Source organism: Otolemur garnettii, unplaced genomic scaffold, assembly GCF_000181295.1.
Source record: "Otolemur garnettii isolate 467f Iridium unplaced genomic scaffold, OtoGar3 scaffold00005, whole genome shotgun sequence".
Lineage (NCBI taxonomy): Eukaryota > Metazoa > Chordata > Mammalia > Primates > Galagidae > Otolemur > Otolemur garnettii.
Window position 1 is genome coordinate 46,839,612 of NW_003852400.1, and position 14,484 is coordinate 46,854,095.

General features: G+C 36.6%; 1 protein-coding gene across 1 annotated transcript in view; it reads left to right on the forward strand.

The window, feature by feature from the left end:
* HCN1 (hyperpolarization activated cyclic nucleotide gated potassium channel 1) overlaps nucleotides 1-14,484 on the forward strand; it is a 379,215-nt gene that overhangs the window by 263,890 nt on the left and 100,841 nt on the right. The window contains exon 4 of the mRNA XM_003782786.2: nucleotides 9,654-9,872. Coding sequence (XP_003782834.1) covers nucleotides 9,654-9,872 — 219 coding nt within the window. The remainder of the gene's footprint in view (nucleotides 1-9,653; nucleotides 9,873-14,484) is intronic.

A 14,484-nucleotide genomic window follows, 5' to 3' on the forward strand; every position in this document is an offset into this window, starting at 1 on the left:
GTAGAGTGCTGTGGCATCACAGCTCACAGCAACCTCCAACTCCTGGGCTTAGGCGATTCTCTTGCCTCAGCCTCCTGAGTAGCTGGGACTACAGTGTCCACCACCAACACCCAGCTATTTTTTTGTTGCAATTTGGCCGGGGCCAGATTCAAACCTGCCACCCTCAGTATGTGGGGCCAGTGCCCTACCCACTGAGCCACAGGCACTGCCCAAAATGTACTATTTCTATATGAAAGTTCTCAGATGGAGTAAGAAAGTTTAATTATCTATGTCACATTAATTTGGCTCAATATTTTTCTCGAAACATAATTTTCATAACATCATTTTGTTAAGTTGTTTTTCTCATAACATCATTTTCAATGATGCCTCAGTGAAGTGATTAAGTGAACAATTTGAATAATAAACAAATTAATTTATAAGGAGCAATTTGTTGGTAAATTATTACCTAAAGTGAAAAAAAGATAAACTTCAACTAAAGTACAGTTCACATTTAATACATTTTTATGAAAGATGGATGGCAAGAGACAGTTGGCGTGCATATTTTCTTAAGAAAGCAATCAGATATCCTTCAAACCTATATTTTGAATGGATTGCCAAAGAATGATGATTGAATATAACAGAGAGGCAATGGGGAGATACTGAGAGTAAAGGTAGAGGCTAGACTGTCTCTGTCGGGCACTGGAAGCCATGGATATCACCCAGACCCAGGCCCAGGGAAGGGCTAAGGAGACCTTTGGGTCTGCATCCCCACTCAAGACCTTTGCAATTTTGGCTGCAGGGGAACTCCTTGACTAACACAACCCTACAGAATGGCACAGGGAGATGCTGGAAGATTATGCTGAGGCACAGCTTCAGCTCACGTGGACCTACACAGGCCTCAGAACCCAAGGCACATGCACCCAGGGCCAATCAAGGATCCCTTCCCTCCAGTGCTCTAATTACTGTCTTGAGGTTGAAGTTGCCTCACTGTGCCATGGAGGGAGATAGGAACCTGGGTGATCTCCTATGAACCAAGGCCAAGTTTTTCCCCCACTCCTGTGAGCCATTGCAGAGCCAAGGGCTGTTCAGACCAGGAGTTCTGCAGCTTCCCACCTTGCCTGGAGCTGCGTGGCAGGCTTCTCCAACAGAGAGGGCAACACCTCTCTGTGACTGAACCACAGCAGTATGATAGCTGGCCTGCTTAAGAGTTCCGGTGGACTGCTTAGGATCAGCCTCCCTTGCCCTGCTATGATTAGCACTTGAATTCACAGGCCTGAGGGCGGCACCTGTGACTCAATGAGTAGGGTGCCAACCCCATATACCAAGGGTGGTAGGTTCAAACCCGGCCCCAGCCAAACTGCAACAAAAAAGTAGCCAGGCATTGTGGTAGGCGCCTGTAGTCCCAGCTACTTGGGAGGCTGAGGCAAGAAAATCGCCTAAGCCCTGGAGCTGGAGGTTGCTGTGAGCTGTGACGCCACAGCGCTCTACTGAGGGTGATAAAATGAAACTTTGTCTCTAAAAATAAATAAATAAATAATAAATAAATAAATAAATATTCACAGGGCTGAGGACAGGTCTGTGGGCCTAATTCCATACTCCAAGGATTTTGTTGTTTTGTTCTGTATACAGAGTACAGATTTATGAACCTATCTGGAGTGGGATGGGGACTCGCATGTGCAGAAGTGAGAGGAAAGTGTGGTGTGGTCCGTGCTATGGCACACACATGGCCCCTCTCCCCACAAGAATGACTGGGGAACCTATACTTTCTGTCCCAGGTAGAAAGGCTCATGAAATGGGGCAGCTTTGTCACCTGAATGAGGTTGCTATTCGACACGTCTGGCTGATTTGGCCTGCTACTGGCCACCATATGCAGAGGAAGCGTCTTTTGGGTAAGGGGATTGGAGCAGAGCAAACTTGACTCCTGCCCCCTGTTCCACCCCAGCCCCTAGCAAGAAGATTCTTTGGCCTGGTGGAGGTGACTCCATCCACCTCCCAGCTGCCCAGGAGCCCACCCACAGCATTCACTGGGATGACAGTTGCATCTGTCTTTGAGTACCCTGGATGTGGGTTTGCTCAACCCATCTCTGCTGAGTTTCCACTCACTCCCTTCAGCCTCAGGGGTGGTACAACACAAGAAGGAGCTCCCCGAAAGTACCAGGGCCCAGGCCATTGCCCAGGATGTCAGAGTGCTTCTGATTGACTAAGGTCAAGTAGAGGCCCCACAAACACCACTGCAGCTGTCTCTCTCCCACAAGTACCTCCCACTGGCAGGAAAGTTAACTTACACAGACCATTTCATCCTTTGCTATATAATGCTTGGCCAACTCTTACCCTCAAGCTCCACCTACAGGTCTATAGACTAAACTTGTCATCACAGCATAATTCATAGACTTTGCACAGGCCTAGAGAAAGGGAGAAGATTCCAGGAACCTCCAGCTCACCTTCTCAACAAGAGGAAGGGATCCTGCCCCCACACAATACACCACCATTTTAGCCTACAACTAACTAACATTTAACTAACCTATAACCGAGACGTTTACTTAGAGCCGTGGCCACCTGAAAATGTACAAAAGCAAAGCCAAAAGTCCTTAGTCAACATGCTACTATCACTCTCATAAGAGTAAAAAAAAGTTCCATGTACACAAAAGAAAACTTGAAAACAAGTAGTGAAATCTTCTCTGATGAAAAGGAATCAATACAATATGAAAAAAGATTATAAAGACCCATTTCAGAGGATCACATCAACTATCAATCGATGGACCTCAACCAAAACAGAAATGCTGAACTGATAGACAAAGAACTGAAAATATGGATTGTAAGGAACCTCAATAAGATATAAAAGAAAATGGAAAATGAACTCAAAGAAATTGAAAAATAATTCAGGATATGAATAAAAAATTCACTAAAATTCACATAAATATACATATGTACATATGTCTATATAATAATATATATGTATATCATATAAAAGAAAAACAGAACCTCTAGAAATAGCAAATTTACTTATAGAGACATAAAACACAGTGCAAAGTTTTAAAAGGAATAAACTAAACAGAAGAAAGGATTTCAGAACTTGAAGACAAATCTTTTGAATTAACCCAGTCGGTATAGTCAGTATAAAATAAAGATGTTGGAAACAAAATCAAATATCTAGGATCAACTGAGCTTCAACACAGAATACAAAAGCATACACAAGGGAATGGATTCCTTATTTAATAAATGATGTTGCAAAAATTGGATAGTCACATGTAAAAGAATGAAACTGAATCCCTATCTCTTATCATACACAAAAATTAACTCAAGATGGGTTAAAGACTTAAATGTAAGACCTGAAAGCATCAAAAATTATAGACAAAACACTAAGGAAATCTATTCTCAATATTGGCCCACGCAAAGGATTTATGAGTAAGACCATAAAAATAATATAATAAAGAAAAATAAATAAATGAGATTTAGACTTACTTAAACTAAAAAGCTTCGGAACATCAAAAGAAATTGTCAAGAGAGTGAATAGACAACCTACGGAATGGAAAAAATATTTGTAAACTATATACCCAATAAAGAACTGTATTCATAATCTATGTGGAAATCAAACAAATCAGAAAAACTGTATTGAAATATGGGCAAAATACATGAGCAGGCATATTTCAAAAGAAGATATACAAATGTCCAACAAACTTATGAAAAAATGCTCAACACTACTGATCAGGGAAATTCAGATTAAAATCACAATGAGATACCACTTTACCCCTGTCAGAATGACCATTATTAAAAAGTAAAAAAAAAAAAAAAAGGTGGCATGGATGTGGAAAAAGAGGAATTCTTGGTGAGAATGTAAAATGGAAAACAGTATGGTGATCTATCAAAAAATATTAGATCTACTATCTGATCCCATAAACCCAGTATTGGGTATATACCCAAAGGAAAAGAAGTAATTATGTAAAAGAAAAAAAATCACAGTTTAATTTACAATTGAAAAGATATGGAATCAACCTAAGTGCAGTCACCTATTGAGTAAATTAAGAAAATGTGATGGTATATATATTCCATGTTACACTACTAAGCCATAAAAAAAGAATGAAATAATATCTTATGCAACTGCTTAGATGGAATAAGAAACCATTATCTTAAGTGAGTAATTAAAAAATTAAAAATCAAATACTGCATGTGCTCACTTAGAAGTAGGAATTAAGGGCAGCACCTGTGGCTCAAGGAGTAGGCGCTGGCCCCATATACGGGAAGTGGCGGGTTCACCCAGCCCCAGCCAAAAACTGCAAACAAAAAAAAGAAGTAGGAATTAAGTTATGAGTATGTGTAGTCACACAGAGTGTCATAAAGGACATTGGGGATTCAGTAGGAAGAGGGTGGTAGGGGACTGAGGAATCAAAAATTATCCATCAGGTACTACACTATTGGTAACAAGTACACTAAAAATTCAGACTGCACCACTATGCAGTTCTCCTTTGTAACAAAAAACCAGTTGTACTCCCTAAATATATTGAAGTTGAAAAAGAACAGCTCACAGGTAGGTAACCTATTGTGTTGTGTATTGTCCGTAGGATTCGGATTGTGAAGTGAAAATACCTGGACTACTGTTAGAGCACTTTGAGTATACAGTCTCTGATTCATGTTATTATTATTGGAGTAGACTAAGCTATAATAGAGTTGTGTTTGAAATATGAACAAAGTGTAACTATACTATACAGGAAATAAATCAGACTGTGATTATAAACATTCCTGGATTGACAGGAATCCTCAGAACAGCTTTCCCCCACCCCTGTAAGACTCCTGTTAACCTTATTTTAATTCACTACGACTAAATATTGGCGTAAATGTGAGACGCAGGCTCATCAATTAGTCTTTCACCTTTATATTTCATTTGAAATTATACATACAATAAGTGTATAAAAATAAGAACAGTATAATGTACTAGTTTAATAGCGTGATTGCTAGAATTAAACTGCCAACATTCAAAACACTAAATCTTCCACCTAGAAACTTTTAACCCTGGGCAAGTCATTTATGTTGCCTGCTTCAATGCCATTATTTGTCAAGTGATGATAGGAATAGTGTTTGTGACTTAACTAGTTTAATAGAAGAACTGGTACTTTGAACAGTTTCCAACCATATTATGTGATGTGTTAGCATTATACTGCTTATGAAGATACCCTATGTGTGTGTTTTATCACTATCTAATTTTTTTCCTTATTCCCTTTGTTGCTGGGATTGTAATAGCTGGTAGCAGTAGAGGGGGGTAGGAGGTCAAAGGGATCAAAGAGAATGGAGGTAAGGATATCGAATGTTAATATTATTCCTCTCCTTGGAATTCTTTCAGCTCCAGCCTCAGAATCACCTGGCTGCCACCATTAAATGCTCATATTTCACTGTGATGTTTTTTTGGCCTGTATACACACAATGCATGTAGACAAACTTAGCATCTAAAGTGAATAATGTTGGTCTTATAACAGAGATAATCCTTACACCTAATCAATATCCCCCATAAAGAAAAGCCTATAATTTGTCAATCTTTCTGAATGCTCCATAAACCCCTGAGCTATTCTAATTACCTATTTGTTTTACCATTTTGTAAATATTTAATATTCCAAATTCTGGAGATATTATCTCCTCAAAACTATTGTTGATATTGTTGCTTTGTACTCTTATACTATTTAGGTTTTCATGTCACTTCCCTTAATCTTGAGATAGCATTTACACTGAGTTCCATATCTAGTCCTTATTACATCAGTCCTCTGCATTCAGAGTTCTCAGCCTCACCACTGTTGTGCTAGAGAATTCTTTGTTGTGGAGCAGGGGTTGTGGGGAGGAGCGGTGTTCCTGTGAATTGCAGGGCATTTAATAGTATTCCTGGCCTTACCTTCTCTGTTTGTGACAACCAAAAAGTTCTCCAGATGTTGCCACATGTCCCCCGGATAGTAAATCCTCCACGATTAAGAATTATCACTCCATGATTTTCCCTGATCAGTCTTCCTGTAAAACACAAACATGATGTTGAGCCCAGAACAAAAAATAAGGTATATGGAAACAACAGGTAATAAAGGAAGTATTTTTATGTAAATGGGGGGGAATAGGTGATTCATTAATCATTTTAGAAGGAACCCCTCATTGTTGAAAATAGGGAGTGATGGGAAAGGCAGGTGTATCCCCCACCCATCAGACAAAGGATTTTCCTTGGAAACTTGGTGCTAAACCATTTAAGATGACCTGCATCTTGGCCAGTCGGGTTTCATACTTAGCCGAGCATTTCCCTCCTTGCATTCTATTGAAAGTCAGTCCTTGACACAGGGTCTGTGTGTACATAAATATACATACTAAATAATATGGGAAATATAGCAGCTCTCAGGGGCATTATAAATTTAATTTTCTACAAAAACTTACCAAATGTTCACATGACCTATGATGTGAATAAAAAGTCAATAGACAAATGATAAATTAAGAATTAATGTGTATGTACTATATCACTTAAAGGTTGTTATCTAGTCTTCAATGAAACATTACAAATTAATAAAGAAAAAATAAAATGTTATCAAAGATGAGAAATTCCAATGGGTCAATAAACATATGAGCATCTTTAACTTCTAATGCTAATAAAAGTAAAAATGAATTATTATTTCTCACTCTATAAGGTGGTAAACTATATTTTCACACATTGTTTTGGAACAGTTGCTGCCTTTTGAATTAGTCTGTCCGTCTATCTTTAAAATCAAATTGAAAATATTACACTCTGAACCAACAATCTCATTCCTAGGAATCTGATAAAAATAAATAATATATGAACAAAGCTGTTTTTTTCATAGAAATAAAATAGTTATAGAGGCAAACACTGTAAAACAATAAAATAATGGGTGAATTTAACTATGGCATGATCAATAATGAACTATTACACTATTTTATAGACACCAGATTACTTGAAGGATTTATCTGTGATAAAAATAATACACAGAAAAGTATATATAACATGATCTATTTTTGTGGGGAAAAAAGCCAGAATCATGGATGTGTGTATCTTTGTGTGTGTGTGTAGAAGTGTAATTAAATGAGTATGGAGAAAAGTAGAGTGATGCATGCCTGGTTTTAAAGAAGTAAATAAAGGTGGAGAAAAAGGAGAGAAGGGAGTGGAGATATGGGAAAAAATACAAAAGTTGTCCATGATTTTTAAAAATAACAAAGCATGTATAATATATATTTATTTTAAGTCAGGTAAGTTTTATGTGCCCAACAATTTGTCCCATCTTACTCCTGCCAGGACTGGTTATCATTTCCCACATTTTATGGTGATTGACTGGTTCAGATTACATAACAGGTTATTTATATAAGTTTCTCTTTCTACCCAGTATTCGTCCCCAGAATCCTTCACAAAAGCTGCACCTATGCTATACCAATTAGATGGTTATAGACCATCTCCCCCACACATACACACACTGCCAGTTAAAAGTCAAAAGAACTCCTTACTGTGCATGTTCCCACTAGGGAACCCTTCCTGGCCACAATTTGGTTCCTAGCTACTCTTTGGTTCCGGCTCTCTGCCATTAGCCACTTTGCCACCTGTTTACCTTCTGCGAGACCTAACAGGAAGATAATCACATGTGGTATTGAAGTAGCCGTGGCAGGTGAATACATGGAAGTTCTCTGGCAGTACAAGAAGTTTAGAACCAGAAAAAAATTAATCAAGATTAATTTCTATTTGAAATGGATCTGAAGAATAAAGGCTTTCGTTTATTTTATAGCATAGTTATAATAAATTCATTTTTAGTTTAACCAGTATATTATGGTATGTAATATACCATAACTGTATGCTCCAGTATATTGGGTGTTCCATATTAGGAATTTAAACATGTCGTTTGAAGCAACATGTACATTCAGGATTCTTGTGGACATCTTGTTTTCTTCAGTGAATACCCCATCTTTTGTTCATGGAACATTTAGAATTGTGGAAAGCTTAGGTGTATTCCTGAGCATAATTATGTATTTTGATGTATAAAAAATGTAGAGAACGACTTTATTCATTCACCAAAATAAAATATTGTGCATAGATTCATTCTACTATCTTCACAGGAAAATATTATGATATACAAGTAATTTTTTGCATTCAAATTAAATTTTAATGTTTTACATATACGTTTTAAGGGATAATTTAGTATGACAGCGTGATTTTGCAAGTAAATAACAACAAATTTTATTTTAAGAATCTCAACTCTTTAAATTAAATGGTGCCAGTGTTTTTTTAATAGCTCCAGTAACAATTGAATCAACAGAAAGATCTTTATCAAAATTAAAAACTATCAAAAATTTTTTATGATCTTATATTAGCCAAGAACAACTGATGTCTTTTTTCCATTATGTTATTGAAAATGAAGTTTCTAATTAAATAAATTTGCATAATCTAAGAAATAAATTTGTAGAAAAGTAAGCCAGAAAAATTTTCTGATCAAGATGTCACATTAACACAATACTATTATTTATCATATCATGCATAATTATAACACCAAGATATTAAATTTCTCAACTTATAATTTCTTATTGATACTCACCTATCATTATTACAACATTATATTTTACAAGTAACAAAATATTTTAAAGGAATAATCTTTATATTTCATTATTTTTAACAATACTGTTTCCTGTATTTTGTTGTTGTTGTTGCAGTTTTTGGCCGGAGCTGGGTTTGAACCCGCCACCTCCAATATATGGGGCCAGCACCCTACTCCTTGAGCCACAGACATCACAATCTTTTCCTGCATTTTAAACAAACAGCCCTACATTCTCATTTTCAGCTGGCTATCATAAATTATATAAGTTTTGAGTAAAGTATTTAGATACAACTTTATCAAAAGAAATCTTTTAAATTTTAACAAAATGTAGAGGAAAAACACTGAGCAGCTTTTCTTTTTTTAGAACTGAAATTGGAATAAAGGTTTGAAATGACCTGAGCTGTTACAACTAATAACTAATGTCAAAAGTTAGCTTTTATAATTTTCAAAATGTTAGCCAAGTTGTATTTTTGCCCATCTCCTATTACTATTTTGTAAAAACCCAACTAGATTTATCCATCTTCAGTCCTGACATTTAAATTCAAATATACATTGTTTTGAGAGAGGGCTTCAAGGAAGTCTTTCCTTTATTAATCCTATGTTTACAGTTCATGTTTTACTTACATTTTTCATTTAAGAAAAATAATGGGATTAAGGACTACATAAATATGTCAATGAAGATTTTTTAAATTGGAACATTATGGTTTTGATAAAAATTTTTATATTTTGGCCCATATACCTCCCACCTGTCTGCTGTATTTCCTAGCCTGAAAATATATTACTATTTGACCAGATTTCCTAGAAACTTTAAAATGAGTTTATCAGCTTTCATTCTTGGTACATCATTGCCTCAAAAGGGGTTTTAGTTTTGAAACAGCAAACTTAAAACTGACTAGATGTTGCATGTAGAAACAGTACGCTATTTCTATTTCATCTTGGTAAGCAAGATTTGAAAAACATCGTCATTGTATTAGAAATTAATGAGAAGTACATTCGTAATTGCTGCATTATAAGAATTTCTTCCCATGCTTGCTATTCCATAATTTATCTGTATGCAGGTTGTATTTACTTTTCATTCTGCTATTCTAGTGGCTCAGTCAATTATCTTCTTCTCTGATATTCCAGAATGATTCCTGGGGAAAGCAGTATTCATACGCACTCTTCAAAGCTATGAGTCACATGCTGTGCATTGGGTATGGAGCCCAAGCCCCCGTCAGCATGTCTGACCTCTGGATTACCATGCTGAGCATGATCGTCGGGGCCACCTGCTACGCCATGTTTGTCGGCCACGCCACAGCTTTAATCCAGTCTTTGGATTCTTCAAGGCGGCAATATCAAGAGAAGGTAATTTCTTTTATTTCTCGCATCATCTATCAGTTAGGTAGTAACCTGCATTACTTGTGTTCAAGCCAACTAAGCTATCGTCCTCTATCAACAAATCCAATGACATAATAGTTTAAAACAAAAACTCACAGTCTGCTTTGATATTTAGAGTATCCTTAAAGATGATCTTCATAGCTTTTGTGTTTGATTTTTCTCTTGAATAATAAATATAAGAAAGTAAATGTGACTTTGCACCCATAATAAAAACAGTTACATGTATTCAAAGGCTAAAAGTTACTATCAGGTGTCATCATGGTTCATTTCCTATCATATTTCAACAGTTACTATAAACACATCTCTAGTTTATGTTAGGGAACTGTTAGCCGATTATGTGGGGACAGGCAGCAATTGTCCCTCTATGCCTCTCTTCATGCTATAATCATAATTTCTTTTGCAATCAATATGTTTAGCTGAACATATGTTGCCCTTATATCTAGACACGTTACCACACCCACCTTTCTTAAAACTGCATATTAACAGCTGCTATTGTGTATTCTTATGCTCAATGTGCTAATTAAAATTTCTGCTGTTCTAAACGTTTCTCAAAAAGAGAAAGGAAAAACTATATGTGATCGTTTATTCTTTGGAAATTTTTTACCCATATCCTAAATTACTTTGGTTTGGGGCAAACTTAGGCTAACTGGACATTACTATGACTCTTGACCAAACATCATTCTTACTTATCTGTAACTTTCTGACAGATAAGTAAAAATGTTTCATAACTGAAGGAAAAATGTATAACATGAGGACTGTGTCGATCGTAACAGAGTCCGCAGCATGCACCTTAGCAAAGAGTATTTCCAAAAGTAACAGTTAAAATGACTCTAGAACACTTGTGCTTAGACTCAAAATTATTTTCAAACAGCTAAATAGTATTTCAGCTGTTGCTTTATTTACAGTATTTTTCAGTACTATAATTGCACAATAGGCAAAAGGGAACCTCCATATTTTATTTCCCTGGGATATAATTACACTGCCACCAACTATTACGATGCACAAGTTGGTATTTTATTACTAAAATAATGAAAAGATAAGCCACCAAAATTTCTTTGAGGTTCATTTTAAAATAAAGCTTTCAATTAAATTGGAAAGAACAAAGCATAGTGAGGGAGTAGAGACTTTAGACAGTGGTGAGTTTAACTGGAAATTGTATTCTCAAAGGAAGGTGGGCTAATTTTGTGAGATTTTAAGGTAAAACTACATTATGATATATCTGATGCTTTTCTTACATTGTAGCTTTTCCCTTTCAGTTCATGTTGCTTTTAATTAAAAAAAATTCCTTCCCCATCTCCTTGTCAACTGCAACAATGCTACATTTTGTAACTTTAAGAAACAAGCAGATATTCAATTTCCAGGGATAGCATTGATTGCAATCTATTGCATATTAAATAAATTCACAACTCTTGTGTTTTTGACTTGTTAGGTAAGCCAAGTTTAACGTGGGAAACCAATTCATTCAACTATGCAATCATAGGCATTTATATGTGAAGATGTTATAATGTTGACATTAATTCAGGTCACTGAATTCTTGATCTTACAAGTGTAGGGTAGAGGAAAAGAACACTGCGATAACCCTTCTGTTATTTTCCCACACTGAACAATTTAATCAGGAACAGCTTACTCAAAGAATACATCCTTTTTTAAGTCTCCAAACCAAGTTCTGTCAAGAATATTGTACTCATTTTCAAGTCACTGTAATTTAGGGCATGTCTTAAAGACATTACATTTTTTTACATGCTTTTTAAATTTCGTTTGTATGAACAATGTATGTTTAATTTTCAATTTAATCTTATAGGATTGCTCTGCATAGTGTTATGATTGATTTGAAGCTACTCTTGTGATTTGGCCATTTGGGGGAATTTATTTTGCATATTGATCCTTGTATTTAGGTAAAATTCTCAGAATCTAATAGTCTCCATTAATTGTTTAAAGTGTGGAGTTCAGTATCATTTATTCCGTTCACAATGTTATATAACCAGCGCCTCTGTCTGGTTCCAAGCATTTTCATCACCCCAAAAGGAACTCATCTACCAGTACTCCCCAATTCCTCCTCTCCCAGCTTTAATGCAACCTCTAGTCTGCTTTGTATCTACTGGATATCCCTGTTCTGGACATTCTGTGTAGAGGTGATCAGTTAATACGAGACCTTTCTCATGTTTTTGAAGTTCATCCATATTGTGCCATGTATCAGTGATCCCATCCCTTTATAGCTGATTAATCTCACGCTGTATGTATACAACCATTCTGTTTAGTCTTATCCCACTGTATGGATAAAACATACTGTGTTGATTCATTCATCAGTTGATGGGCATGTTGAGCGGTCTCCATCTTTGACTATTATAATTTATTACAACTATTAACATTTGTGTACATGTATTTGTTTGAGTACTTGTTTTCAGTTCTTTTAAGTATATACCTAGGAGTAGAATTACCAAGTCATATGATAATTCTATTTTTGCCTTTCTGAGGAACCATGTAATTATTCCTAGGGTTAATATTTGTCATTTGGTAGGTATATTGGAACCATCTACCACTGATGCCTTTAAATTTGATATTATTTTCACTTCCATGTACCCAGTAACAACATAAATTTTTTATGTGAAGAAAGAAGGCTTTAACTGTAGCTTTTATAGTAGCCAGTTGGAGTGGTTGTACTGAACCCACCTAGTCTGGCTCCAGAATTCACTCATATTCATACACCCTACTCACTGTCTCTCTGTCACTCATCATACTCAAGTGAGTATACTGACCAGATCTATTCTGTTCCAAATCATCTAACTCGTTGTTTTATTTTGAATCTCAGAGTCATTTCATCGTTCCTTTCTAGGGAATATATGTTCAATCTTTATCTTCCCAATCATGAGTAGTTCTGTCATCCTCAGCAGGAATGTGAAGTTCTCTGATGATTAGATTCTTAATTGTCTGATATACCAAGGCCAAGAATCTGACAGAGCTATAGCATTTTCATCATTATCCTCATCATCATTGTCATTTTCATTTTTATTATTTTATCTCCACCAAAATGTATGATGAGTTTTATAATGTCACATTGCATATTAAAGTTGATTTGGATCACAGTTTAAGATACTGATTCGATATTTTGTATTCTATTACATTTCAAAGAACTACATTTCCCCCCTTCTCTCAGATAGAGAGACTTTATGGTGTGAAAAGGGCGGTTTCTAAAATGTGACTCTTCTGAAACCTTGTTCTAAATACCAGGAAACTACATAATAATTTCTGTAACTGCTACACCTAGCAAGCTCAACTTTCACCAACTACTGTATTTTATCTCCAACTTTTAAGATTTTATCTAGTGAGATTCATCTTTTCTTGGCAAATTAAATGCTTTCTTAAGTCCACATGGGGCATCTACCAACGTAGGTGGTAGATGGTTCCAGTATACCTACCAAAAGATGTTAATGGACCAGTCCAGTCCTGGATTGACCCAGGAGTGACCAGGTGGACTGGTCCATTAACATCTTTTCTTTTTTCCTTAAGAAGCTTACTAGGAGCTGCTGTTTGTCTTCTCATCAGGTAGAAGACAGAGTAGAAGGTAAAGAAAAGGGAAGAGGTCCTTTTAATGCACCCAGTAGACGTGCTAAGCTGGTGTCCATGAGTGGGTCTGCAGTTGATTAAAGCTGACACTTCCCTTGCGAGATCCTTTGAGCTCTGTAGATGAAACCTGTTGAATCTTCCTTTACTTTTTTAGGTGAGGCCTTAAGAATCTGGCAGTTCTTTCCTGCTGAGGGTTCCTTGGTCCACCAGGAGACACCTTTGGACAGGACACAGATGCACAGCTGCTGTCCTGGGTGGTCAAAAGAGAAGCACACACATATCTTTCTCTTAGACCTTTACTCAGAACTCCCCTGCCTCCTGCACCAAACCAGTCAGGCTACAACTAGACCTCTTTTAGAAGAATCAGACCCCAAACGTCCACAGACTATTTATGTGTTAAAACCCTAGACCCATGCCTCTGAAGTAAGTGATCTTATTTCAAAGATTTGTGAGTGAATTTCTTGAGGTGTTCCTCACAGGTCTAATGTGAAAGGTAGCCTTCCTGCACTCCCACCCCAGCAGGGACTGGGAAGGAACTCACAGCAGAGCCACTGCTCTCTCAGAAGGAATCTGTTCATTAATCTCATTAGGAAAATTTACACTCTACCCTCTGATATCGATATGAGAGGGAAGATTCACCCTCTTCCCTCACTCTCTAAAGAGATTGAGACCTCCAGGAATTGTGATCCTTGAATCACCATTTACAGTTGTATAGAAGACAGCCTCTTAAACATATAGCATTCTGTTATCTCCCAGATCAGCAGCTCTGGGAACTTGAAGCAGGTCAGTCCCCATCCAGCATCCTTGTAGACCCTTTATCTCACCTCCTCTCAAAATTTCTTCCATGGGTAATGTCAATAAATATTCTGCATCTTTAAAAACTGTGGGTTGGTCAAATACATTTAGAAAAGTTGGTGGAGGGGAGGCAAGGGAGGTGGATGAGGGGAGGGAGGGTGATTAGTGGGGTCACCTCTATGGTTTATCTTACAAGGGTACAAGTGAATCTTTCTAAAAG